The sequence below is a fragment of the Magnolia sinica genome, chromosome 19, assembly GCF_029962835.1.
Source record: "Magnolia sinica isolate HGM2019 chromosome 19, MsV1, whole genome shotgun sequence".
Lineage (NCBI taxonomy): Eukaryota > Viridiplantae > Streptophyta > Magnoliopsida > Magnoliales > Magnoliaceae > Magnolia > Magnolia sinica.
The window spans coordinates 66,552,615-66,579,648 of record NC_080591.1 but is presented as its reverse complement, the minus strand read 5'-3'; the positions used below and the strand labels follow the sequence as shown (position 1 = coordinate 66,579,648).

The 27,034-nt window shown below is 36.0% G+C and overlaps 1 protein-coding gene across 4 annotated transcripts in view; it reads left to right on the top strand.

Annotated features, from left to right (window-relative positions):
• The window catches only part of LOC131235646 (cellulose synthase-like protein H1), a 36,201-nt gene that overhangs the window by 6,860 nt on the left and 2,307 nt on the right, over window positions 1-27,034 (top strand). The window contains exons 3-8 of one of the 4 annotated variants that reach the window (XM_058232913.1): window positions 4,328-4,453; window positions 5,795-5,911; window positions 7,770-7,982; window positions 20,039-20,177; window positions 20,417-20,589; window positions 24,064-24,414. In XM_058232913.1, the coding sequence (XP_058088896.1) occupies window positions 4,328-4,453; window positions 5,795-5,911; window positions 7,770-7,982; window positions 20,039-20,177; window positions 20,417-20,589; window positions 24,064-24,414 (1,119 nt within the window). The remainder of the gene's footprint in view (window positions 1-4,327; window positions 4,454-5,794; window positions 5,912-7,769; window positions 7,983-20,038; window positions 20,178-20,416; window positions 20,590-24,063; window positions 24,415-27,034) is intronic. The other 3 variants (XM_058232914.1, XM_058232915.1, XM_058232916.1) reach the window with 3 other exon arrangements.

Here is a 27,034-nt window from a genome sequence, read left to right as displayed (position 1 = left end):
TCATAGGGTTTAGGGTTTGGATTGGGGATTCCATCTAACTTGATTAGGTTGTCAGCCCAAGGTAGAGTGTTTACACCGCATCAAAGGTGGCCTCCACATAATGGATGGTCCACATTAAAGGTCCTAATGATGAATGTCCCACGTTATAGATGGGCTACATATGCTGGACGGTCCACATCAAAGGTGGGCTCCACATGATGGGCAATGGATGTTAAAGGTGGGCTCCACATAAGGATAGTTCATATCGAAGGTTGGCCCCTAATGATGAATGATCCACATCCAAGGCAAGTTGACTTAATGGACAACCCACTTTGAGTTGGGCCCTCCATGATGGATGGTTTACATTAAAGGTGGGCTCGCTTGATGGACAACCCACATCCAAGGTGGGCCCCATATAATGGATAGCCCACATCGAAGGTGGGCTCCGCAAGGTGGATGGTCCACATTGAAGGTAGGCCCCACACGATGGACGGTTCACATTGAAAACATGGTCAAGTTGGGCCCAAAATAATGAATGGTCCAAATCAAATGTTGGGCCCACATTAATGGATGGTGGATATTAAGGGTGGATGAAGAAAACTTGAGGAATAAGTACTTATGTGATATTAGAAACCAAATAGATTTTTTTACTTTTTAGTTGATAAGTATGTTTTTTACCAAACACACTTATTTGTTGAATAATAGAAACTAAGATAAGCTACTTGAGGCATATGTAGCTCATGTAAAGTAACTTGTGATTCAAACACCACCTATAGTCTTTTACAATAAAGAAGACTTGAGACCTCTATTTTATATGGCTCTTCCTTTATAATAAAGACATGTTATTAGTCTGAAATTTGGCCACATGGTACAAGTGAGATATTTGCGGGCATACCAGAACCAATTTGTGGTCCAACTCAAACCGAATGCCACCGACCCCTGGCTTCAAGATAGAGCACTGCTTGGTCGAATGATATGGAGACCAACCATCTATTCGGTCAAATGTCATTGCGCTAATCGAAAAATTTATAGATGTTAGGGGTTTTCCTCTAATAAGTTTTTTTTTTTTGCCTTGAAAACCAACAACTTTCAAAGGTGCAACAATTGTATGATTAAACAAAAAGTGAAAATGGAGGCAAAAAATTGAGACTTAACACTAAAATGGGATCACTGACCTGGTTGAGAGCAACAAGGTGCTTGACTAAGCAGCATGCTGATGAGTGAGGAATGGGCAATGCTGAAGTTACAAGTTACTATTGACCCAACGTATGAGCATAAGTGGATGATTCCTATGACTATAGTTTTCCTTTAGATCTGGCATGCAGGCACAGATAGAAAGGAATTATAGCTACTAGCTACGATTAAGTCAGTCCGGCTTGAAGCGGGGACAAATTGAGTTACTCTTAGAAGCTAAGGGTTCGACTACAAAAGAGAAATGTGAATAATAAGTGTTCCGAAGGACTAGATAAGTAGCATTGTACTAGATTGATTGTTTATGGTTGGGTTTAGAATTAATGATGTGATCCTTTCTTTGAATTCTTCTCTGCTATTTATAGGCTCCTAGATGTCGTGAGAATAATTGCTACTCATGTGACAAAATCACATATCATCATCTGTAAAGTAACAGTTACCTCAATTCGATCATTGCTTGCCTTTGTCGAATGCACCCTTATAATGATAACGGACTCTCGAATGTGCCCTGATGTTAACATAACCCTAGCGGTTACTGTAATATCCTAAAGATTTCCGTGCACAAGTAGGTACATGAGTACTTTCCTGTGTATCTAATTTAGCACAGATTTTTCCTTAGAAATACATGTACACTATCGTGAACTTTAGACCCTTATAAATCCTAGCATTCTTGATTCTTTATCAAATCAATCGTCTAAACAACTAATCATCACTAGATAAAGATATTTGAGCGTCCACTTCGCTTTTGGGCCACCCGATCATACTAAATCGACTACAAGATCTTCATATCCACTTGAACACATCTGAATACATCTGATTTAAAAATCCCACACATGTGTACAAGTCACATGAGAATCTAACGGTGGATAGGCTTACATTGGATACTTCAAAAACCACCTTTGTACTTATCCATTAATAAAACTGACTATATAATAATATGTATACATGATTAAGGTCCTAACCATCTAATTACTTTAATTTTAACCCATCATCTAATTGTCCATCATATTTATATCCGTTAAACGGGGCGAAGTATTGAAATAAATCGATCAGTTCAAATATCATAAGATATAAGTCAAAACTAGCAGCTATTTTCTTTTGAATTTAGTGATTATACATTTTTATTTTTATTTTACAAAAGCTATTTAATAGATATATAATTGAGGAATGGAGTGACAGGTAGACATAGTAAACATTAGGATTTAGTTTTATGAATTTGAATTACCACAGTTAGATGTTTAATTATGGTTTGATATGTTTGAATAATGATTCGAATGGTAATGATGATGATTTAAATATTAATATGAATGTACGAATGTATAAAACTTAGTTTACAACCTGGAACTCAAGATTAGAGTCACCGTACTCGAGTTCCGAATTTCGGGGGTGTGTCAGTTACTCGCCCTTATCCATGAATTATATCAACACCATAACTCTTCGAGGATTTGCTCATCAATGAGTTGTCTTCCGTATATTCAGCACACGTTGTGAAGATATCGTGCTTGCCACGTGGCTACTTCTATGCCGTTAATTTAGTGCCGTCAAATCTTGTCCAAACACATGTATCTCATATTGTATACATTCGTATACTTATATGTTTGTATGCATATGTATAGGTATGTATGTGTGTATGTGCAGTAAGAGTTAGTATTCACATCCAACCCATAAATAGTGACCTTATTTGGTTTTGTAGCAAATGGTACAACTACTTGTTATGGTACTATAAAAAGTGAGTTTGGATGAAATGCAAACCTTGGTGCATAAGTGCCAATTTTAATGTACAAAAGTGCACCAAAGGGCATGTAAGTGGGTGTAACTGCATTTAATTGCAAGTAAGTGCATCGAATTAATATAGTTTGTAAGTGCATGTAAATTCGTCTAAGTAGAAGATGCACTTGAGCATACTTCGACAACACTTAAATTTACTTAGATGCAGTGAGACACTAAAACACACATAAGCGCATGTTGTGTATTAAGTTTTACTAGATCCAAGCACAACATCAAAAATATAGGTTGGGTTGTCAGTGGTTTGGTGTAAGAAGTTGCACACAAATGTTGGATCAATGGCCATGAGGCCCATGTTCAAGCTACTTGTGGAGGAGATCTAAATTAATTTCTATAGTAACTTGTTAATCAAGCCCATAATTAGTTTTTTCCTGTGTTAGTAATACTATCAATAATATTTATTTTCAAAAATAATTTTGAAGATAATTAACATAATATTAGAGGAGGATTAGTGTTTCTAAAATTTTGAGGATCATTTCACCATGTTAGTGTTGAAGATATGATAGTTGGGATGGTGGATTGGTGGCTAAGGGGGTTAGCAATCATTAATTAACCCAAGAAAACCTGAAAAACCCACCAGCTCCCATTTTAATTCTTAGTATTGATAGTTATAATGATTTTGATGAGGAATATTTAGACTGATCTTTGATTTTTATTGATAACACAACCATCCAATCGCCCTTGACATTTTTCTTCTTTGGCTCTTCAAATTAAAACAATTTGTTTTCATCTAGGGTCTTTGCAGTCATATAGACAACTATCATGCTGTGGTAAATTTTTCTGTATTGTGATGCCATTGCTAGAACGTGTAAAACTTCAAACCTTAAAGAGGAAGATGAACAGTAGGCCTCTTATTTGAGAAGCCAGAAATAATATTCTTAGGCTCAATTTCTCCTACCTTCCCCCAGGTTTTTTTTTTTTTAAATTTAAGTAAATATGCCACTCTCTATTTTTCTTTCTTACAAAATCTTCATCTTTATATTAAATTTTTTTTGCACTCCCTCATATAAGGAAAGACCCTATTGGCATCATTATCTTTGAGCAATCCTAAAAATCTAAAAAATATATCCATGGTTTGAAAGATTCACATCTCCCATTAGAATTCTCGGGTCTCAGGAAACTTCTCCTTGGGATTTTGTTGACAATTACTAGGCTTGTTCTTTGATGTTCAATGGACATGCTGGCAATTGATATTCATTGATGTAGATTATTCATTTGGTCCAATCCATGTCCATGGTGCACAACCCACAATAACATGATGTAATCTAATGTTACTATTTGGACATATGTTATGGTAAGCAACTCAACTACAACCATTGTCTTAATAACACTTGAAATTGGTTTTAAAATGTCTTTTCATCTTTGTATGCAGGATGATTATGAAGAACTAAGCCAAAAAATTTCAGAGGCAGCTCAAAAATCCATCCCATGCAATCTAAACAATGATTTCATGGATTTCTATGAAATTGAACGTGGAAATCATGCAAGTATAGTAAAGGTATTGGTTGCATGATTTTGTAGCAAGTTTTTATAAGAATGTTTCATTTAAAATATGAAATATATAATGTTTTCTTTATATTTTGTGAGTTGAAATGTATTATATCGAATCGACAAGGCCTAGACCTAGCCCATTCAAGATTTGGGTCAAAATTTTGGACCTAAAATACAACCCATTGTAATTTATGTTTGGATCTAGGTCAGATCAAACTCAAAAATAGTCAAACCATAATGTAATGGGTTGGGTTTGGGCCTTCTTGACCTAGAACCCGATCCATTTATCACATTGGTTAGGTTTAGGTCAGGTATGGGTCAAGTATAGAAATTACAATTGGGTTTTTACATAAATAATATTCCATACCATCAATTAGTGTTGACAAGCAATTTTGATGACAACAAATAAAATGGCTAGCGGTTCATATTCAATAGGTAAAATCAAATACCCAGTGTTGTTAAATTAGTGTGGCTTTTAGTATATTCTACATCGACAATGGGGCCTACGATTTGCATGGTTCAAATTGTCAAAAGTGGTGGTTGGGTAATGACCTTTTAGGAAAAAATGTGGTAAACTATTGCTATAGCCTAACCCAAAAGAAAACAAAGAAAAAAAAAAATTCATGTGCTTAATTAACTACTTGGTCTTCACAAGGGTCTAGGTATGATTCAGCTTCATTTTAGTTTGATCTAAATCGGACTCATTTAAAATTTAGGGCAGAGTCAAATTGATTATGAGAGGACCCATACTTAGCCCAATTAATAGTTTGAGTTGAATTTTTGGACCCCATGTCCACCCATGGATGTAAATTTTAGACTTAGATCTAATGATTGTTGGTCAAGTCCAATGACGCATTAGGTCTACCCAGCCAATTTGCACCCCTAATCTTGCATGGAATGCACCAATTTTCAATTCCAACTATTCAAATTGTGATGCGACAATCAAGACCATTGGCTTATTATGTTCTACTTGAATGGATTTTTCTTAAAAATCTGTGATGCGACAATCAAGAACATTGGCTTATTATGTTCTACTTGAATGGATTTTTCTTAAAAATCTATGTCATTGGAAAAATCTTAATATTTCAATTTGTGGGCTATATATAGAGAATTAGGAATAGAAGTACAAAAATAGTTGATGTCTGCATGAAAAGGGTCTTAATATTTTCTACAAGGATATTCTATTAGCAATCTTCATCCATGGTGGGACTCAACAAATAAATTATGGAGCATTGAACCAAGGGCTCGCTTGTCAGAATTGAAATCATCTACTTGACAAAGTTATGAAACATATCGTATAATTCATTTTGCATAATTGGTGTTTATATTTGTGTTATAAATTTTACAGGTGATATGGGAAAACAAAGACAATGATCCAGATGGGTTGCCACATATTATTTATGTTTCAAGAGAGAAGAGGCCAAAGCACCATCACAATTTCAAAGCAGGGGCGTTGAATGTTTTGGTAATTATTACATTAGTGGAATCTACCGATAGTTTAAATAATTATGATAATGGAGATGAAAGTGTTGTTATAACAACAACAACATCATCATCAATAATAATAATAATAACAACAGTTTTTCTATGATAGTTTTTTATTTTTTATTTTTTATTTTTTATTTTTTATTTTTTATAATTGATCCCGCGGTGGGGTCATTGTCTTCAAATGTGGCATTGATGTGCGATCATTCAAACTATCCAGTTGTGGTTCACATTATGGATGAAGAATATGTCTAAATTCTCACTGATTAAACAATCCCATCCATCTTATTGATGGTTATGAAGTCGATGTCAAAAGTAGAATACTCAATAGTCTAAATTCTAAGAGAAAAAAATCAGATGGTTGCTACGATCTTTTTGGTGTAATTTTTAGATTATGCTCCATATGTAGTTGGTTAATAATTGATGGCCTAGGTTGATGTACAACTATGTCATAAGTATGGTCATTGAGTCACTATCATTTTATCTCACCCTACTACTACTACTACTACTATATTATTATTATTATTATTATTGTAGATGTGGTTAGATGATGGGAACAACCGATAATCTTAGTTTCATCATTCTTGAAAAGATGCATCAATTTACTTAGTTGAATTGGTGATAACTAAAAGGGAAATTTTCAATGGCTTATGATTTTTCCACAAAAAAATAAAAATAAAAATAAAAATCAACGATCATCCTAATTATTTGATTATGTGCCAAAATCATCATACTGGCCAAATTCATAATATTGTGGTGACAAATGTTGGTGGTCCTAAGGTAGCTTTTAAGCATTTGTGTCACCACCTCACCAAAACCAAGATTTCATACCGCATTATGCCTTTCTACCATAACCAACATGGACTCGTTAACAATTTCATATTCACCTAACAATAATATTTAGCAAGAAAAAAAAAATGAACATCACTTGAAAGTGTTAGAAATGAACCAAAACTATAACAAAATTATAATATCTATATATAACACCAGTAATTTTAGATGATTTTTTCACACAATTAGTTTTTAGGAGAGTCCTTAACCTTAAGATTTGAAACAACGTATGATCAATTTTTAATATATTTAGAGCGTACTTTAGGCTTTTTTTAAAATGTGAGTCATCGACTGAACGCACTTTTCTATGTTAGGTCAAAAGTACAAAGCTTTATATTGATCTGGCCTCATTATTATTAGAGGCCAGATCAAATACAAAGCTTTTGCACGTTAATCAGCTTGACATACAAAATACATCCAAGTACAATGTGCTTGGATGCATATAGACATGCCTAGACAACACTAGATACCCATTAATGAACTTAGGCGCACTTGGAAGCACTTAAATGCATTTAGTACATTAATCTTATCATCCAAGGCTTTGTATTGGATCCAAGCTCTTATCATTAGGTGGCTAACAGTGAAGTGTGAACTGACAGTGGGGTGTACTAACATGCTAACAAAAAAAAAGCTCTTATCATTATGGGAATGGCCACATGGAGTCAACTCCATGCTAGGTTACCATGGATATGAGCTCTATGGGCCCCCACCATGATGACATCCACTCCATACATTAGTGAGTACCATCGTCTTCATCCTAGATCCCAAATTATACATGTGATCCTCCTAAGTTATGGATTGGCTTGATTTTTTGTCCCCAATGCCAAACATGGGGTGCACTTGGTGGATAAGGTGAGCATCATGCACCCATCACAGTGGCCCCATGGAGCTTGACTCCATGTGATCATTCTCTTAACATTCTTGTCATTATTGTTGTTATTGAAATTATTATTACTATTAATTTTCATTCTTCAAAAAAAATATTAATATTATTTTGTTGTTTGCAGATGAGAATCTCAGGAATAATGACAAATGCCCCATTTATAGTGAACATGGACTGTGACATGTTTACTAACAACCCACAAGTGGTCCTTCATGCAATGTGCCTTTTGTTTGGATTTGAGAAAGAAAGAGAGAGCGGGTTTGTGCAATTCCCACAAGAATTTTATGACTGTCATAAGGATGATCCGTTTGGAACAAGTATGCTAGTCTTAGTGCAAGTACGTAAGCCACTATCACCTTTCCCTTTCTTTATATGCTTTAAAACTTTCAAAGATATAAGGAATCACGAGTCTATCAAAACTAGACCTATTTGACCAATCAGTCATGGGTCATCTTGTTGCCTGACTAAAAAAATACTTCATAGTTGAATGATCATCTCTCTCTCTCTCATTAGGATGGGGGTGGAGAGTTTGAACTTCAAGGCTACATTGTTGAAAATTTTGCATTTGGGGTCTATCTTATCAAATCTTAAGAGATGACTTAAAAATAACCTAGGATCTAATGTAATCTACTTGTAGGATCTAACATAAAACATTGTACAGCTGTCTAGTCCGTCGACTGTTCTAATGACCCCCACTTTAAAGTTAAGGGGCTCAAGGAGTAACTTGATTTTGAAATGATAGAATATTAACATGTTTATTTAGAAATACAATAAAACTTTCATATCAACAAAATCAGAGTAGTGATGAGTAGTGACGGGTAGCATGAATGGCAAGCAAGGAAGGTTACAACTTAAGTTGGCAATTGTAAGAATAGATCTAATTTGATGAATGACAATTACCAAAATAGATTTAAAGACAACAATTACCAATTGCTTCAGGAGCATAGGAGTGCACAATGATTAAAATTTGCATATTCAGTTAAGCAATGAAATCCAAATATCAAATTAAGATGGTAAGATTGAAAATTTCAGATGCTCAATAGTGAAAACAAAATAGGTTAGGCCAAGTAGTTGAGGTGCAGAAATATGTCTGACCAAAGGCGGGCATAGTAGGAAAGCAAATATGGTCAAAAGGCCTGGCAGAATAGGAAAAAAGTTTCATGAGAAGGCTCTACACAAAAAAAAAGTCCTGTCAGAAGGCCTGACCTAATATAAAGTGAGAGGTCGATGTGGTTCAAATGGTGATGGGAACATGCAAACAAATTCGAGTCCTCGTATTTTTATTTGTATTTTCATTATTTGAAAATGGAGTGGAAAAAATAGGTTTCAAAATTGGGAGTTCGAAAAGCAATGTCTGACCTACATCGTTAAGATTTGCTAATCATGCACTAGAATAAGAGGAGATTCGAAAGGATGGAAATATAGTGTTTGTTGATCTTTCAATAAAATCAGAGGATATTTAAAGGGCAAAAAATATAGGGGTAACTAAGAAGGATAGTCACGGGGGATGGACAGAGGTTCGAGGAAGGAAACAAATGATTAATCGAAAGGGGGGATGGGGGTGAGTGATATACCAAAGTATCCAACACTATTTATGGTTGGTTTGCTGAATGGTTGGGCTCCAATTAACTTTGAATGAGTTTTTAAAAGGGCGGGGAAGGTTATGGAGGTCATCATCCCCAGCGTCAGGAATGCTTTAATTCATTGTGGATTTGCATTCATCTGAATGAGTCAGAAGGCATAAGTGAAAAAGGTTGTGAAGCTATTGGATGGAGAAATGTTTGGAGGTAGGAAACTGGGTGTTCAAAAAATCCATTTTTGCCCAAAGAGGAAGAATAGGGAAGGAGCGAGGCAGTTGGAGAACAAACAAATGGGTGTTAATATGTGGAAGGAGACATTAGGATCGTTTCTGAAGGTTGTAATGGAGTATCATGTGAAGGGAATTAGTAAATCATAAAAAGAGTTGGTGGCAGAGGATCTAGTATTGGGGCAACGATGGATATAGGTAAGGGGGTTTCTAAATCACAACAAAGGAAAGGGGCCTAGCAAGTGGAATCGAAGGAGGGACTAGAAGTAATAAGCCATGAAAATATTTTAAAAGAATCGATGAAATCATTTGAGTTTTTCTTTGTTGCTACGGGAAGACTAAGTACTTTCGAAGAAGAAATTAGGGACTGGTTAAATTAAAAGTGTCGCGTTGATCCAAAAGATACAGTGATAAAATTTTTGAAAGAAGATACATTATACATCTCATTTTGCCCCCAGCTGGAGGCTAATAGGTTCTTCACGTCCTGTAATTTACATCGGGATGATATGGTGTGACAAATTCAAAGATGGGAGGATTGGTTTGTCTTAGGGTGGGAGATAAATTGTGTAATGATATATGGAGCCTGATCATCAGAGGCGTACTATTCATTTAACCATCACTTTCGCAGGTCAAACTCTGTACTAAGCTCCCTGCTCGGCTCAGAGGGGAATTTCATATTTTCACATGGAGTTTTTATGTAAACCCTAGTTCGTTTGAAGTAATATATATTCTATCATGAGAGAGAGAGAGAGAGAGAGAGAGAGAGAGAGAGAGAGAGCCGTCATTGTATTAAGAGAAGCTTCTTCGTTTTTGTCATTGAGCATAGTGGATCGATGTGAATCCATGGACTTACCAAAAGGGAACCACATAAATCTATATGTTGTGGTTTGTATATTTTGTCCTTTTTATCGATATTGTTATGTGTGTGGTCGGGGAGGGATCTCTTCTGTTAACAAATTAGTTCCAGATATGAGACCTTCCACTAGAAGTTTGGATTAATGGAGTATTCATGGAGATCGAAGGGTGTCTGGGGATGGTAGTGTTGATAGATCCACAATCGGTTGATTGTGAGTAGCTCCAATTTGTAAGGATTCAAATTAAGAAGATGAAGGTTCAACAAACACTAGAGAAAATGCTAATTAGAGTTGGAGATGTGAAAGTTTGGGTGAGGATGCGACAAGAGGAAGCAGAGTATAATCAATAGTCAGAGATAGATGGGCTATCAATGGAGAATCGAGATGAAGTTGAAGGAGTATATCTAGCAAAGTTTGGCATATTACTAGTTGATATGGCACATGCGTGTCTTTACCCTCTACGTCAGCATGCGTTTTTCAAAGGTTCTTTTTATCCATTACGACATGGTCATAAAGGATGATACATATAAGTAACGACTGTGACTGTTACGCAATATGAGAGTGAAACGGGCGGTTGGTTTTTTAGGACTGCATCAGCTGTTATGGGGCATAAAGACAGTTACCCCCTACGGTTAAAAAATGATCACTTTTTTCTATTTGTATCCATTTTTTCACTTTTCTCATTTCAAAAACTTTCCTATATTATTCTACAATAGATTTCGATAACTCTTACTATAGTGTTTAAGATTAAAACCATAGATTGAAGTGATTTGGGTTAATAGAAGCTTTGAAGGCCATTTTAACAAAAAATAAAAAATAAAAAATCGAAAGAGTGGTACTTATGCTTTTTTGAATCTCTAGTTCTAATTCTTGATTGTGATGTGTAAATATTAGAGACATACAACCATGTTCATAAATTCTTATTATGTGTCACGCCCCAAAATCCGGTATTCGAGTATAATAACTCTAATTCCGAATTTGAGGGAGTGAGATAAATAATGAATGAATGCTTAAACAATTCACATCGCATGTATATCCACTTTCCCATTTGCATTCGCACTCACATTCACATTCATCTACTACTTATACCAAGAAAGTAATCTATATTAAATTATCATCCACAGTTAGAGGTGTACACGAGTCGAACCGAGTTGAGCTTGGCATAGCTTGACTCGACTCGGCTCTTCCACTAGCTGAACCTAGCTCGAACTTGGCTTGGCTCGGTCCTCGAGCCTGACTGGCCAGCTCGGCTTGGTTCAGTCAGCAGCTTGGGCTAGTTTGAGCCGAGTTTGAGCCAAGATCGAGCTTGTATGGCATTTTCCCAAACACATGGAGTGCACTTTCAATTTCTTACTGTATGTAAAACAACAACAACTATTTACAGGTATTTCATCAAACACCTTGTAGGCAACATCAAAATCAAGAAAAAGGGTATTTTTTTCATATACATACCTTCCTTGCCACCAGCTGACACTTCATTGAGTCATTTCATCAAACACTTGATGAGCAACATCAATATCAAAGTAACCGAGTCACCGAACTGGTTCGATTTGAGTTGGGGTTCGATCCGAGTCAAGTCAAGCTCGGGCATGCTCGAACTCAGTTTGAAATTTTTTCGAGCTCAAAAAATCAGCTCAAACTCATTTTCGAACCGAGTTGAATCGAGCTTTTTCGAGTCGAGTCGAGCGAGCTAACTGAGCTAACTCGGTTTGTGTACAACCCTATCCACAGTCATAATATCCATGTTTAAATAATCAATCGTCATTCACTAACCTACTAATCAACTCGTCAATAATTGAATTAAATTGTCAGCTATAGAGACCTTAGTACATCAATCATTCAATTACAAAAAAGAAATAAACTACGAAGTAAATCTCTAGCATTCCTCCTCATCTTGGAAAGTCTCCTCTAACTCTGCAACTCAAACCGAATAGTCTCAAAAGAGTGATCTACATAGCCCGGTGAGATAGTCTCGCATAGTTTATCACATGTACTCAAAGTTCAAAAGCGTATAAAGAAAATTTCATAGGAATAAAATTTATCTAGTTTTAATTAAAAATAAATATATAAACCATGCTTTTAGAAACGTATATGCAAGATAGGATATGCGAGTATGATCAACTGTCTCAATACAGTAATCACTAGAATATCCAAGGTCATTTTAATTCAGTTAGCTAACACTGTTAGCTACAACATTGGTCGCGAGAGGCATCCACCCTCCTGCAAGTGAATCCACTTGGCTCTCAATGAGGGACTAATTCAGCACAGTCAAGCAAAACCTCTGTCTGACCTGTGTAGCTAGCTTGCTGCACACACCTGGGTGCCTACCCAACCGACCTTAATCAATGAAGCCTCCACCTGGCCTATGTAAGTGTTATGTTGCACACCTGAGTGCTGACACAACCGACCTCGATCAATGGAATAACCAAAAAGGTACCAATAAGAATTGGGGGTTTTCACCCAAGGGTCTCAATGTACATCACTAGAGTTCTCAATATGGAATATATGAATTTTCTTGAAATCATACAAATGCTTCCCATTGCTTTTCAAAATAAACCAAGCTCTCAACTTTCATCTTTTCCATGGCATAAAAAATTCAATTGAAATCTCAAATAATTACAAGATTCTCAATATGCAACATAATTAACAATTTCTACACAATTTGCTAAAATCAACATGAAATATGACTTTCATAAAATAATTTCAAAATCGAAGACAATAACTCGTGTTCTTAGACATAATCATGGTTAAAAACTAGAAAAATAACAAGTTAAATTTTCATACAATAGAGTTTCAATCTTGTACGTCAATGGGATAAAAATAAAATGAGAATTTAGAATTTCATAAAAACTAGCAACTGGTATAAACAAACTGAAATTAAATGGACTGTATTAATCTTAGGTTACAATGTTAAAGCAACATGAGACAACTCGCTGTTTGCTAACCTGAACCCGACTCGACTTGGCTCTCTCTCTCTCTCTCTCTCTCTCTCTCTCTCTCTCTCTCTCTCTCTCTCTCTCTCTCTCTCTCTCTCGATTTGTTGCTGGAATACGCTTTTTCTTGATTTCGGTGTGTCCTCTCCCTTTTAGTTGAGAGGTTTTTATAAGGTTCTCTTAGCGTCTCTCAAAGGTTCTAGAATCACACATTCAAAGGGATTTACGAACGACTCTTGCGCTCGAAAGTTCCGACGCTGCTAACATTCAATTTTTTTCTTTTGTATCTAACCATTGGTTTTTAATCTTGGTTTGAGAAACTGATGATCATATGGTGATCAAGTGGTCTTTTCTATGAACGGATTATATATTAGATCTGGGTTGTTTAAGAACTTGTGGTTGTAATTCTTTAACAAAGAAGATGGGTGGATCTATTGGCGCATCTTCACACATGACGGATTTTTCTGTTTCACTTATGTTGGACCGTTCAGATCGATGATATTAAGCTTAGGATGCAAGAAATCAGGTTTTTATTGGTTTGGTTGGTGGGTTCTAGTTTTGAAAGCTTCCACCTGCCACATTTTATCGACGAACACGAAAAAGAAAAATGAGAGAACATGAGTTATTGTATTGGTTCTTCTGATTGAGTTTCAATGCTGGAACGTAATAGTGGGTCCCATAATCTCAACGGTGGGGATCTGTTCGGTTTCTTGCGATTTCTATGACTTTCGACGTAAAGAATCAAAGAAATGAGAAAAAGATTTTAGAAGATCACATGTTAGCTCTTGGTAGCTAATCCGAGTAATTCTACATCGGGTGGTTATGATCTTCCGAATGGACGGTATAGATTTTATGAAGATGAACTCTTTCAGATCATAGATTTTTTCTTCCATGCACATTTACTACACATCTACATTATGATTTATATGTGTGAACAAACAGGGGGTAGGTGCAGCTTGGTTGACGATCATGGTGTTCAATGGCCTGCCTAATGTGCGGTTTAGATCGTCAAAAGGTGGTTTAATTCGTTATTATAGATCAGATGGTTTTAACAGATTGAACTTGAAATTTTACAGTTAATTCGCTTTTAAAATCTCAAATTGAGGGTCCACAAGGTCTCTTTAGGGTTTCTAGATGTGTCTAGGTGTAGATGTGCGATCAGTTTCTCAAATTGACTATCGAATTGTGATCTATCGAGTGGAGGGTGTACAATATAGGGTATATAAACTTATTAAAACCTTTTTGGTTTTAGAAACTAAAGATTCTGTAGGATTCTTCCTTGAGGATATGTTGACTTTGGAACTAGGTCCAGACATGGGCCAATGTGAAAAGTGAACTGATAAATTCGTTGGGGGTCGTTTGTGGATCATAATGATGGTCGTTGTCTGATTTTTAGGCAGGTCATCAGCGGGTATGATGAAAATTCTGATTGACAGTTGATCTTATAAATTTGGCACTAAGATTGATAATGTATGGTTCAACTGGGTTGAATAAGTATTGGTTAAATTTTCATCACGATTAGACTCGCACAAGTAAGTTTTCTAAAGGATAGTGTAGAGTAGGAACGTGTATACTATAGAAAACTTTAAATAATCAATTGTGTATTTATAGCGATTAGAATTAGATTTTAACGGTGTAAAATATTCCTTAGTGTATTTGGATCAAAATGAAATGTTCAAAGTCATTGATGAATGGTTGGAAATAGCTTAATTGAATTTTTCATCCATTTAATGATGATATGATGATCCAAAGTAAAAATGAACAATTGGATGGCTTATTCGATCCATAAAGAGTCATCTCAATGGTTGAACCGATGAATGATTGAGCATATTATAATGTGTGTGTGTGTAAGCTCGAGATGGATGTAGGTGTGTGTGTGCGTGAGTATCTATAGGCACACCATCATCAGAAGAAAAAAATGTTTCCCTAAAATACATGGGTTATTATGGTGTGAGGCTGAGGAATCATTGGTGGATAATCTGTCGATGATTCTAATATACTTTGAAGTGGTTTTGGGTTTAAAAGTTAATATCGTTAAAAGCAAGTAAACTTTCAAAAAAAAATCAGTAAAAGCAAGTAATTGGGGGTGAAATTTTCAGGGAAGGAGGTGGCCTTTTTTACTAGTTTACTCGGGTGTAGGGAATGATCTTTCCCATCTACTTATCTAAATCTTGGTCTTCTCTTATGTGTCGAAAAGTTAGCTAAGACCTTTAAGATAAGGTTATAGAGATATTTGAAAGAATGTTGTCTCAATGGAAGAGTAGACATTTATCTCTAAGAGAGAGATTGACCCTAATCAAGGTGGCGATGTTGAATCTTCCAATATATTTCATGTGGTCCTTTAAATATTTGAAATCTGTTTTAGTCAAATTGGAAAATATTAGGTGGGACTTTCTTTGGAAGGGAGCAAAAGAAAAACATAGATTTTATCTCTTATGAAATGGGAGGATGTCTGTAAGCCTTGGGATCAAGGGGGGTCGGGTTAAGAAGCTTAGAGGTTGTGAGTTTAGCTTTGCTACGAAAAGGGGTATGGAGGATTGGGGTGGATGAGGGTGTTTGTGGAGAGAAGTGGTGGGTAGGAAGTATGAGGTTAAAGGAGGGGGTTAGTGGACTCGTTCCTCATTGTCATGCAAATCCTCACATCTTTGAAAATCAATGGCCTTATTAAAAGATACGGTGTGGGAAGGGATAGGATTCTTCTTGGAAAATGGGTTAAAAATTAGGTTTTGTGAGGATATATGGTTAGGAGAGCAGAGATTCAGTGTGGCTTTCTCGTGTCTAACAAAGCTTCCAGTAGAGGCAAATATTGTGGTTGTTAACTGTTTTAGTTTTCATGGTGAGGAAGTTATTTGGGGTCTGCCATGCAGAAGAAATTTGGATGATGTTGAGACCAATGAATGGTCAAGTTGTTGCAGTTGCACTCTAATATTCATCCAATACTATCATAATCGAATTTGTTGATTTGGTTATTAGAGAAATTTGTTAGTTCTGAGTGAACTCCTTTTTCAGATTGCTTAGTGGTGGAGGGCCCAATGATGGGGTCAGTCTGTCAGCCTATGTGTGGATTATGGTGCTCCAAAGGTTGTGGCTCTAGATTAGCTTGTGGCTTGCAATAAAGTTCTTACGGTCGATAATCTTCGCAAGAGAAAGATGATACTCTCGAATGTATGTTTAATGTGCTATCAAAATGAGGAATTGGTGGATCAAATTTTAATACAATGTTCGTTTGCTAGTAGGATGTTAGAATGCATTCATGAATTGTTGGCATTTCATGGGTTTGACCGAGAACTATTGCTCACCTAGTCTTGATGTGGCATGGAGGCAGTTTAGGAAAGACAGAGAAAAAAGTTTGGTGTCTATGCTTAATAGTGGGTATTTGGTTCGTTTAACTAGAAAGGAATAATTGGTGCTTCAGGAATCAGGCAGGGCAACTTTTGGAGGTGTAGGGCGAAAAGGCATGTGATGGAATGAGCGAAAAGGTATTATCCATTTTCCTGATTGTTGGCAAGAGTTGTAATTTCTTTTCTAGGTTTTGTTTCTTGTATTCTTTGGTTGCGGCTTTTGTTAATAAAATATCCACCGTTCCAAAAATAAATAAACAAATTCAAGTCCTATAGCAGGAAAATCAGTTTAAAGGGAAAATGATTGCAAGTGCATAAGCCAGCATTGGGCGTAAAACAACCGGTGTAGCCCTGACTACTGTTGATTGACCGTGTTATGGCTCGGCCAACTGAATAAGCCTGTGATGGTCATTCGAAAGATAGGCAGTCCACTGTTAAAAGAGCTTGATCCACAACAATCCATATACATATTATCATGTACATAGTCATAAGCACATATCAGTCTAACACAACTTCATGTTAAGTCAAGTAGGTTTATTCACAAATACATGATCATCAGTCTAAGAAGATCAATTACAACAAGTGGCATAGATGAATTCTAATTTCATAACTTCATATAAAGCAGACATTTCATCAAACATATTATCAACTCAGCAGAAATTAACATATGGATTATGATAATAGAGCAATTCTAGCATTAGTAGCATAGGCAGTTTCATCAAAATTAAGAAATCACTAACTGTAACTATTAAGGCCTGATAGAGGAAAACTTAAAAGGAATAATCCTCACCTTTGAAGGGAATTTCTAGATCTGACTAAACCTAAGGTTTGAGATTTGGGAAAGGCCTAAATTCCCTATACCAATTTCAAATAAATTTCAATTAATAAGGAAATTTACAAGTTAATTTATCAATTGCATTGTAGGATGTAGATTTACCTCCAATTTCAGGTATGAGTTGATTAGGTGGAGGATTTGGCAACCCTTATGGAGGAATTTCAGCAATACCTCCCTTCTAGCACAAAATCCCCAAATTCCAGCTCTCTCTCTCTCTCTCTCTCTCTCTCTCTCTCTCTCTCTCTCTCTCTCTCTCTCTCTCTCTCTCTCTTCTCTCAATACAACTATCCCCCTTTAACACTCTCTAACATTTCTTAATTAAGAAAAATTCATATGGAAAGGGAGATTGCTAAAAAAGAAGGTATTTATAATCATATTTAGGGATTTGGTTGCCTTGGAAATGAGACTAATGGTTTATTAATAGAAGAGTAGGCTGATTTTAGCTTTTAGGGTCCACTTTGTAGTGGACAGGTCGATCTAAGCCATGAAATGGTTACTCCAGGTGGTAATCTATGCAAGGCTATTCTCACCCTGCAATTTAGAGATGTCAATCGACGATTATGATTAAGAGATCAATTCGACGGTCGCTGATTGTCGATCGGGGTCGTGGATATAGAGATATTCGTAGAACGATAGTTAAGGTTAATATCTTCGATTTGATCACGAACCAACGGTCTAAATGTCTCAATATTAAATAATTTCAAATTACTGTAACTAGTTTTTTTTTTTATATTAGAAATATCTAGGAAACTTTCATCCTCTACTAAGTTTCTTCACGCAATCTCATGTGATCTCTTTTAGCTCCAAGTTGAACGATTCAACATACGATTTGAGCCATCCAAACCATATGGAATGTCAAGCCCGCTAAGACGAATGTTTTCTATAACTTCATGGTCGATGGCCCATTAACGAGCGGTCTAGAGCTTGTTTGGTTAATTTGGTCGTTTCTAAGGTGATTTAAGAAGTAGGGTTTCTTGTGTATGATAGATAGGGTCGGGATTATCTAAGTTTACCATTTGGTCTCCATGAGATTCGAAAATAGTGATTTGGCCCTGATTATCCCAAGCCATTGATTCTTAGGCTATAATTTGATCAATTTAGGATATGTACATAGGATAGTTAAGATATAATCCATTAGTTATGTTGATTTTAGGTGGATCTTCATTAAGCTACGGTTATTCTAATTAATTGACGGTGAGTTGCCTATATCTTGACTATAAATGAATAAATCACAAGGTTTGGCCCAAGATTTGGGTGATCGGACGTATTCATTAGCTTCGTAAGGGTATCTAATTGAATTTGTATGATTATTTAATGCTAAACCCATGCATTTGCTAGGATTAAGTATGATGAAATATGTGAGGCATTACACATATGGTCAGATGCTCGAGAGTTAATGACCCATGGAGTAGGGAACTTAGATCTTACTAGGCCATACTTGAGGTCATGATTGTAACCCTAGGAATGAAAGTAACAGCAAAAGTAGTAGGAACAAGATGATCATGTAGATTTTTTAGCAACTCAGAATACTCTTTTTGAGTAAGCGCAATCATTTCTCCAAACATACATGGTTGTTAAGTTATAAATGTAGAATTAACTGGATGAGATCCACTGCTCTCTTCAATGTGAGATGTAGTTTTTGGTCGAGTATGTCCTCCAAAAATAAGGCCCACAAAGCACTTGAGCTCTCTGGGCCCACCATGTTGTCTATGTGGCATCTAATCTATTCACCATGTGTACTCCTCAATGCTAGGCGTTGAAGAAAAAATTAGCCAAATCCATAATAAATTAAGTGGGCCATGCCATAGGGAATGACAGGCATGAGACAACAACCATAGGTTTGTTTGGGGTGACTATAGTATCTTTCATCAAACCCATTCATTAGGTGTGACTCACAGGAAAAGCAGCCTATTTCAAAACTTCAACGTGCAACCCTTAGGGATCTTAGGGGCAATTTGATGTTGTTCACATTCTTGTGGCCCATAAGATTTATCTTTTTATGCATGGTGAATACAAGGGTCTCACATAATGGACGGATTAGATTTCACATATACAATTTGGTCGGTTCTACAAAGTGTTGGTGTTTTATGCATTGCCACTCCCCCCCCCCCCCCCAGTCTCCTTATTGGCATTGATAAGTATGCCTCACTATCAATGGCATGCATATCTTGGTGATATAATAAGAACCAAATGATCATTCATAATCATATACAAGCAATTAGCATTTAGTGATGAGCTCATCAACATATGTTAGTGTATAATCAAATATCCATAGAATTTACATGCACTTTTATTACTAGAATAAGGCCACAAGTAATATTTATACTGCGCAATCAAATCTATGATAATGCAGAATTGAGACAGTGATCACTATGAGCTCTTGAGATCTCTGTTTTTTGTGTTGTAGCATAAAATTGGCACAATCAACTAATATCTCTCTGTTTGTATATTTAAAATTTGATTTGAAAATAACTTTTTATATAATAGATTCTATATAGTACAACCAAGGGTTTTATGGCCATACACATGCCAACAACAACAAGACTAAAAGGTCTGATGTACTCTCTTTTCATGTTTCCAATTAAATCTTTGATAAATTTTCTTTGCACAATGCCTTGTGTAGCTTTTGATGAATGGGATGGCGGGAATTCAAGGCCCACTGTATGGTGGGACAGGATGCTTTCATAGAAGAAAAGTCATCTATGGTTGGCTTCCACCTGATGATGAAGAAATTAAAAAGGCAAATCTTAATTCAATGAAAGGTAAGGGAATGAACCACAATTTTCTTTTTCCTATTTGGATCACATTTGGATAAATAAATAAATTGTATTTTTTTACCAAAAGGAGGGAGGATACCACCTATAATTCTGAGTTAATTACGATTTTTCTATTTCCATCTTTACTAGACTAATAATTGCAATTCAATTTGATTGTGCACCCAACTATAACTTAATAACTTTTCTTCATATTCAAATTCTTTTGTCATGGAAATTGCACAAAGAAGATCTACAAAGAAGGTTTGGATATTCGAAAGAGTTTGTAGAATCGGTTGCTAAAATAATATTGGGTACAAGTGAAGAAAAGCTTAACATGCGTGATCTTTCAAGTGCCCTTAAGGCGGCTAATGTGGTCTCTGGATGCCAGTACGAATTCAATACTAGTTGGGGTCAAGAGGTGAGTATGGACATGGTTCTCCTTAATTAAGACTTCACTAACTAATGTTCTTCTTTTTTTTTCCTCTCTCTCTCTCTCTCTTTTTCTTTTTTTTTTTTCTTTTTTTTCAGTTTTCTTATGTAGAAAGCACTTTCATAATTGTTTCATACATTGTTAGGAAACTAGGAATTGTACTCTGATCGATCCATTAATGATTTAAGGCTCAGATAAGTCAGTGTGGTGGCTTGCCTAGTCTCCTAATTTTTAACTACTTTTAAATGAATTTTAGTTCAAATTTAAAAAAGAAAAAAGGAAAGAACTTGATTGATTAACACAACAATGACAAAGCAACAACAACATTACCAATGGCATGGAGTAGACGCCAAGTGCACAACATTAGTTAAAACTTCTTATTAGCATAATGGAGTGGTCCCAAGTGGCAAAACAGTAGTTTTTGAAGAGGTGAAAGTGTTTCTAGAAGAGAAGGTCAATGTATTAAAATGATGAATGAGCTATGTCTCTCGTTGGTATCCTTGATGCAAATAATATACATAACAAAAAAGGATTAGATTTGAACTATCCATCAAGCAGGCCCTGCTGTGGAGTGTCCATAGCTCAAAATTCGCATTGACTTGGAGATCTTGACTATTAGATTGGAGGTTGACCAACTAATACCATTGGAAGTAAAAAGAAAAAAATTACTTATTCAACAAGAAAATCTCCTTTGATTGGAAGACTTATTTCTTCTAAGATTTTGTTATTTCGTAGCACAGAACCTAAATACCAAGAGCATAATTCCTTTAAATAAGTGTAGTTTTTTGTTGAAAATGCTTTTACCGCTCTAGTATTGCATGTTGTGAGAAAAAGAAGTATTGGGCTTATAAAGAAGAAGAATATTATGATTTTTAAAGAAGGAGAATAATAAAATACAATTCAGTTAAGGAATTTAAGTTAGAAAGAATATAAAGTAAATATGAAATCTTGAAAACATTATTATAAAAGGAAAGAAAACCCCTTCACCTCTACCAAGGATTGCTCCTGATTTTAGCAACTTCTACAAAGAATTGACTTAGGCCAAGTTTTTGCAATTTGATGGATAGTAAATGCAAAACTCCGATGGGCTGTAAAAATACTCAATCTAGTCGTATATAGGACTAATCCACAACATGAATTGGCTCATTTCTTTGCTTATCCGAACCAACTACGCTGAGTCCCTAGCAGTATTCGAACTACCGATATCACTACAAGTTTCACTGGCTAGGGATACGGAAACAATATTGATATTGTCAATAACATTGCTGATGACTAGAAATGCCGGGAAACATGGGAAAAACGGTGGAATTTTCAATGAAACTTTAGGATAATTTGCATATTAAAAAAAATAATTGTAAAAAGAATGCGAACATAACAAGTTTCCATTTAATGGGACCTTAAAAGCATGTGATGTTGTAAGAAATCAGTCTAACCATCCCATCCGGCTTATTTAACTATACAACCTTCCATCCAAACATCCATCAATATTGCAAAATATCAATAACACACAATATTTCACTAAGAAGTCATCAACAATTGGAAAGAAAACAAAAGATTGTGGCCTCAATGTCATGCATATTGCGATATCGATAACATTGAGATATTATCAATATTATCAGTGGGTGTGCTCACGAGCATATACTTGTGTGTGCATACTTGGATTTTTCAAGGTGTTTAATGGTTCAATTATAAATATTATCAGTGGGTGTGCTCACTTGAGTTGAGTTGTCTTGAGTCGACTAGATTTTAGTATTTCTCCAAGATTGAAGAAAAATTTGATTCAGTCATAACTCGAGAAAACTAGGCTCGACATTAAAAACTTGGAAAGACTCAACAAAAGTTCATAGATGTGTGTGGCTCATTTAGTTGAGCTTTCGCATTTTCAACTGTAATTCAAACCATTGGTCTGATTCAAACTAACATGAATGGACATATGCCTTGAAATTTTATCATGATTGAAGATCCTAGGCACCGATGTTGGGTCTTTTTACAAACATACATCTATTTGCAACATAGTTCAAAAACCTAAAAATAACTCAAGTAAACATTGGGAGTCAAGATAGCTTGCTTGACTTGACTCAAGATATGAACAACTATTTAAAATAGTTAATAATTGTTATAATTTATAAAATAACTAAAGTAAACAAGACATTGGCATTCTTAGAGTTTAAAATCCAAGGGCCCTCACTTAAAACAGAAAGAAAATAGGAAGAAAAAAAAATTAACCAGGGACTAACTCGATTTGAGCCCTGCAAAGTCATGTTGAATGGAGTCAATCTACTCAACTAGTCAACCAATTGATGAGTGGTTGAGTTAGCCAGGATCACTAAACTGATGGACTTGCAAATGCAAAATAAGCATGAATCTTTTTGGGTGAGGTATTTCTTATCAGTAATGGTGGTCGTAACAGTCACCACCGTTATTGATATGGGCATCGGCCGTAATGGCTAATACGGGGGCATAACAACCATTATGATCCCCGAAATTTTTTTTTCAAAAAATTCTGAAAAAATATTTAAAAAATCTAGAATAATGTAAATATTTCAAATATGTATTTATTTTTTAATTTGAATATGTTTATGGTAGTGTAACGGTCCACTCTTTGATAAGAGTATTGCATTTGGTTGTTTGGTGAATTTATGAATATGGTATGTATCTCTAATATCACATCACAATTAAGCATTAAAACTAGAAATTGAAAAAAAAAGAAAAAAAAAGAAGCATAAATATCACTTCTTTTTTTTAAAAAGGCCATCAATGCTTCTATTCACACAAATCGCTTTAATCTATGGTTTTAATCCTAAAAACTATAATAAGGGTAATTAAAATCTGCTGTAAAATAATAATTTAAAAAAGTTTAAAAATGAGAACAGTGAAAAAATGAGAAGAAATTAGATTTAAATAGAAAAAAGGTGGTCATTTTTCACACATAGCAGCTGATATGATCCCAAAAAACTATCTTCTTTTACTCCCATATCGCGTAACAGTTATGGCTGTTATCTATATATATCGAGCTTTACAGTCGGATCATAATGAATACAAAACACCTTGTTATCGGGTGAGAGGATCCAACAAGTCCTCTCAAGAATTGACCATATAGCTAGAAGTATCCTGTGAACATGCCGGCTTCCTAAAAACTCGGTTGATGCAAATGGTAGGCCCCTTCATGAAGATTAGTTTTCACAAAAATCAGGCTAGTCCACTTCTCAAGCTTAGCCACACCATTGGAATTAATGGACAACCAAAAGTCTGGCTTGACATATAGTTATTGATCAAGGGTCTGACTCAACGTATAGTTATGGACCACCTGATGACTGGACAGGCCTGATTTTTGTGTCAGGTGATCTTATATATGGCATGGATGTTGGCAGGAAAGCCCTGGTTAGTCAAGCTGTACCTGACCAGTCCTCATTCCTCTCTTCAGAAAATCTTATGGAACTGTTCATGAGGTGGTTTGTGCAGGTGGGCCTAGTGTACGGATCCACAAATGAAGATGTCATCACGGGAATGAAAATACACGGCAGGGGTTGGGAGTCAACGTATTGTAGTCCAAAGCCACCAGCGTTTCTTGGGTGTACACCCTCAGGTGGGCCCTCTTGCATGACCCAGCACAAGAGGTGGGCCACCGGCCTTCTACAAATTCTCATCGGGAAGCACAGTCCATTGATTGGCACTTTCACCACGAAGCTACGGCTCCGACAGTGTTTGGGGTACATGATCCCTACCATATGGGCCCTCCGCTCACTCCCAGAGTTATGCTACTCTCTCCTAGTGGCCTTTTGTCTGCTCACCAACACAACTTTCCTTCCTAAGGTATTTTCTCTCGCTTTTTCTCTTTCTTATTTTAATAAGTGGCAAAAGTGCACAAGATTCAGACTGTTTATTTTGTGGGTGACATGATGCTAAAATAAGTGAAAAATTCATCAAAGCTTAGAGGAAAGAACAAACTTCTTGTTTCATATATAAGCACCCATTACAAGTGAAAAAAGCTTTATTAAAACATGGACAACTTATTCAAAAATAGAACTGAATTTTTAAATACACCCAGATCCATAGCTCAACTGGCAGACTGAATGGAGATACCTCATTTCAACACTTGAGGTCTTGGTATCGATCCCTAGCGGGGGTGGCTAACATGGAGTGTGTGTACTGACATGGGTGTGTACTAACAAGCTAACTCAAAAAAAAAAAAAGAAAAAAAAAAAGAAAAAAAAGAAAGAAAGAAAGAGAGAGAACTGAATTTTTAAATTCATTTTTCTCTTGACTCTTATATAAAATTACTTTAGAGCCCCTTTTACGTTACACTGGTTCCCAAGAATAAATTCCTACTCAATAACCTTGCAACCTCATAAGATTACAACAAAATCATGTAACATTAAAGCTAAATGACCCTAGAAGGCAAGAAAGTCAACAACTAGCTTTTTCTTTATTGTTATTATTTTATTTTTTTCACATGTATGCCCATGCACCCACACCACAATGGGATTTCACCACGATGGGGTTTTGAAAATCAACCTGATAAGATTACAGCAAAATCACTTGGCATTAAAGCTAAATGACCCTGGAAACCTAGAAAGTCAATAATTAGCTTTTTGGTAAACACCTACTAATAACCTCCTAACCAATTCCCATGACACAATATCAAAGTTCCCAAGCTCCTGTCCTTTTTCCCATGAATCCTTTCCCATGCATACTTAATAAATGGGATATTATTTATTGTCAACAACTTCTTAACTGTGCACTGATTTTACATTCCTTTTTCACCTCCATTGAGCACTCAAATGACCCACCACATGGGCTCTCAAATGTTCGATGTGTGCCACTAGCATGTGCTATATTAGTGGGTCTTATTGTTGAGTTGTACAATTGACTGGAAAAGAATATATTAAGGCCTGTTTGGATTTACGGCTCAAATTGTTTTACATTGTATTGATAAATAAAATAATGTTTTCAAAGTATTTGATTCCGAATTCTAATCTGGCGTCTACACCACCCTCGAATACATCGCCAAGCCAGTGTACTTATTAGAGACGTTAGTAATGTTAGGGAGCAGTCCATCGAATAGTGCAACGCCTTCATCGCATTGCACTGGAAAATTTAGTTTTAGTTTCGAATAGTCCAGTGGTTCATATCCAGATTTACACCTTCATTGTCATTTCCTTCTCCTTTTCACGGACTGGTTCAACTGGGGGCACTAGTGACAGTTATGTACATGTGAAAAATATTATGAAATCGTTTTGGACTTTATGCATTTCGCCATTATACGTCTTATCCAAGCATCGATTAATCCATTGCCTTTATATACTCATCCGAATCTACTCTAATCCAAACAGTCTGCTTTTCTTCTGAAAAATGAAAGAATACGTACTCTTCTATGTCGTATACCTCTGCTGTACAAATATACAATGTAGAACAATACTATACATAAATCCAAACAGGCCCGTCATTAGTGTTTGGTGAGGACTTGGATTGGTACACAGCACCGTCGTTAGAAATTGTGTGCCACTGGGAAAGCTCTGTGGGCCCTACTATGATGCATTTGTTTTATATATCCACATCGCCCATCCATTTTTACAACTCATTTAATGGCATGAGCCCAAAAATGAAGCAGATCCAAGTCTCAGGTGGACCACACCACAGGAAACAGTGTTGATTGAACGTCTTCCATTAAAAACTTCCTAGGGTCCACTTTAATGTTTATTTGCCATCCAACATATTGATTAGGTCACACAGACCTGGATGAAGGGAAAACACATATCAGCTTGATACAAAACTTTTGTAGCCCCCAAGAAGTTATTAATGGCGGGTGTTCAATCACCATTGTTTCCTATGGTATGACCCAGCTTAGGTTTGGATCTACTTCATTTTTGGCCTCATGCCCTAAAATGAGCTATTAAAAATGAATGGATGGCATGGATAAAACACATACACCATGGTGGGCCCACAAAGCTTTTCTAGTAGCTCACAGCACTATGCAAGCTTGGTGAACTCAAGGGAGTTATAAATGCCTTGTCTCATAAATCAGGCCAGTCTGATTTATTGATCTAACAAAGCTAATTACAAAAAATTACAAAACAAACCAAAAAGCTGAAAAAGAGAAATTAGAATCTACAATATTTATAGAGATAACCCACCCTGGACTAACTACCGTGTTCTATCAAAGCAAGTTGAGACCAGTCCACTCTAATTTCTGAAACAACGATTATTTTTTTCCTTCCAAATTGACACATACCAGCCAATAGAGCCAATCTACAAATGACCTTGCCTTTTTAATTTGCCTAAGTCCCCTCCATGCCAAGCTCGGAAGGACAATCTCCTTAAACTTTGAACAAAGTGTTAAAATATTTCAGGTATCCATATTTCAGGATCCTTGCTCTTGCTCGGGTGGTAGACTCTCAGGAGTTTCAACACCTGGTCAAGGGTTCAAGTATCC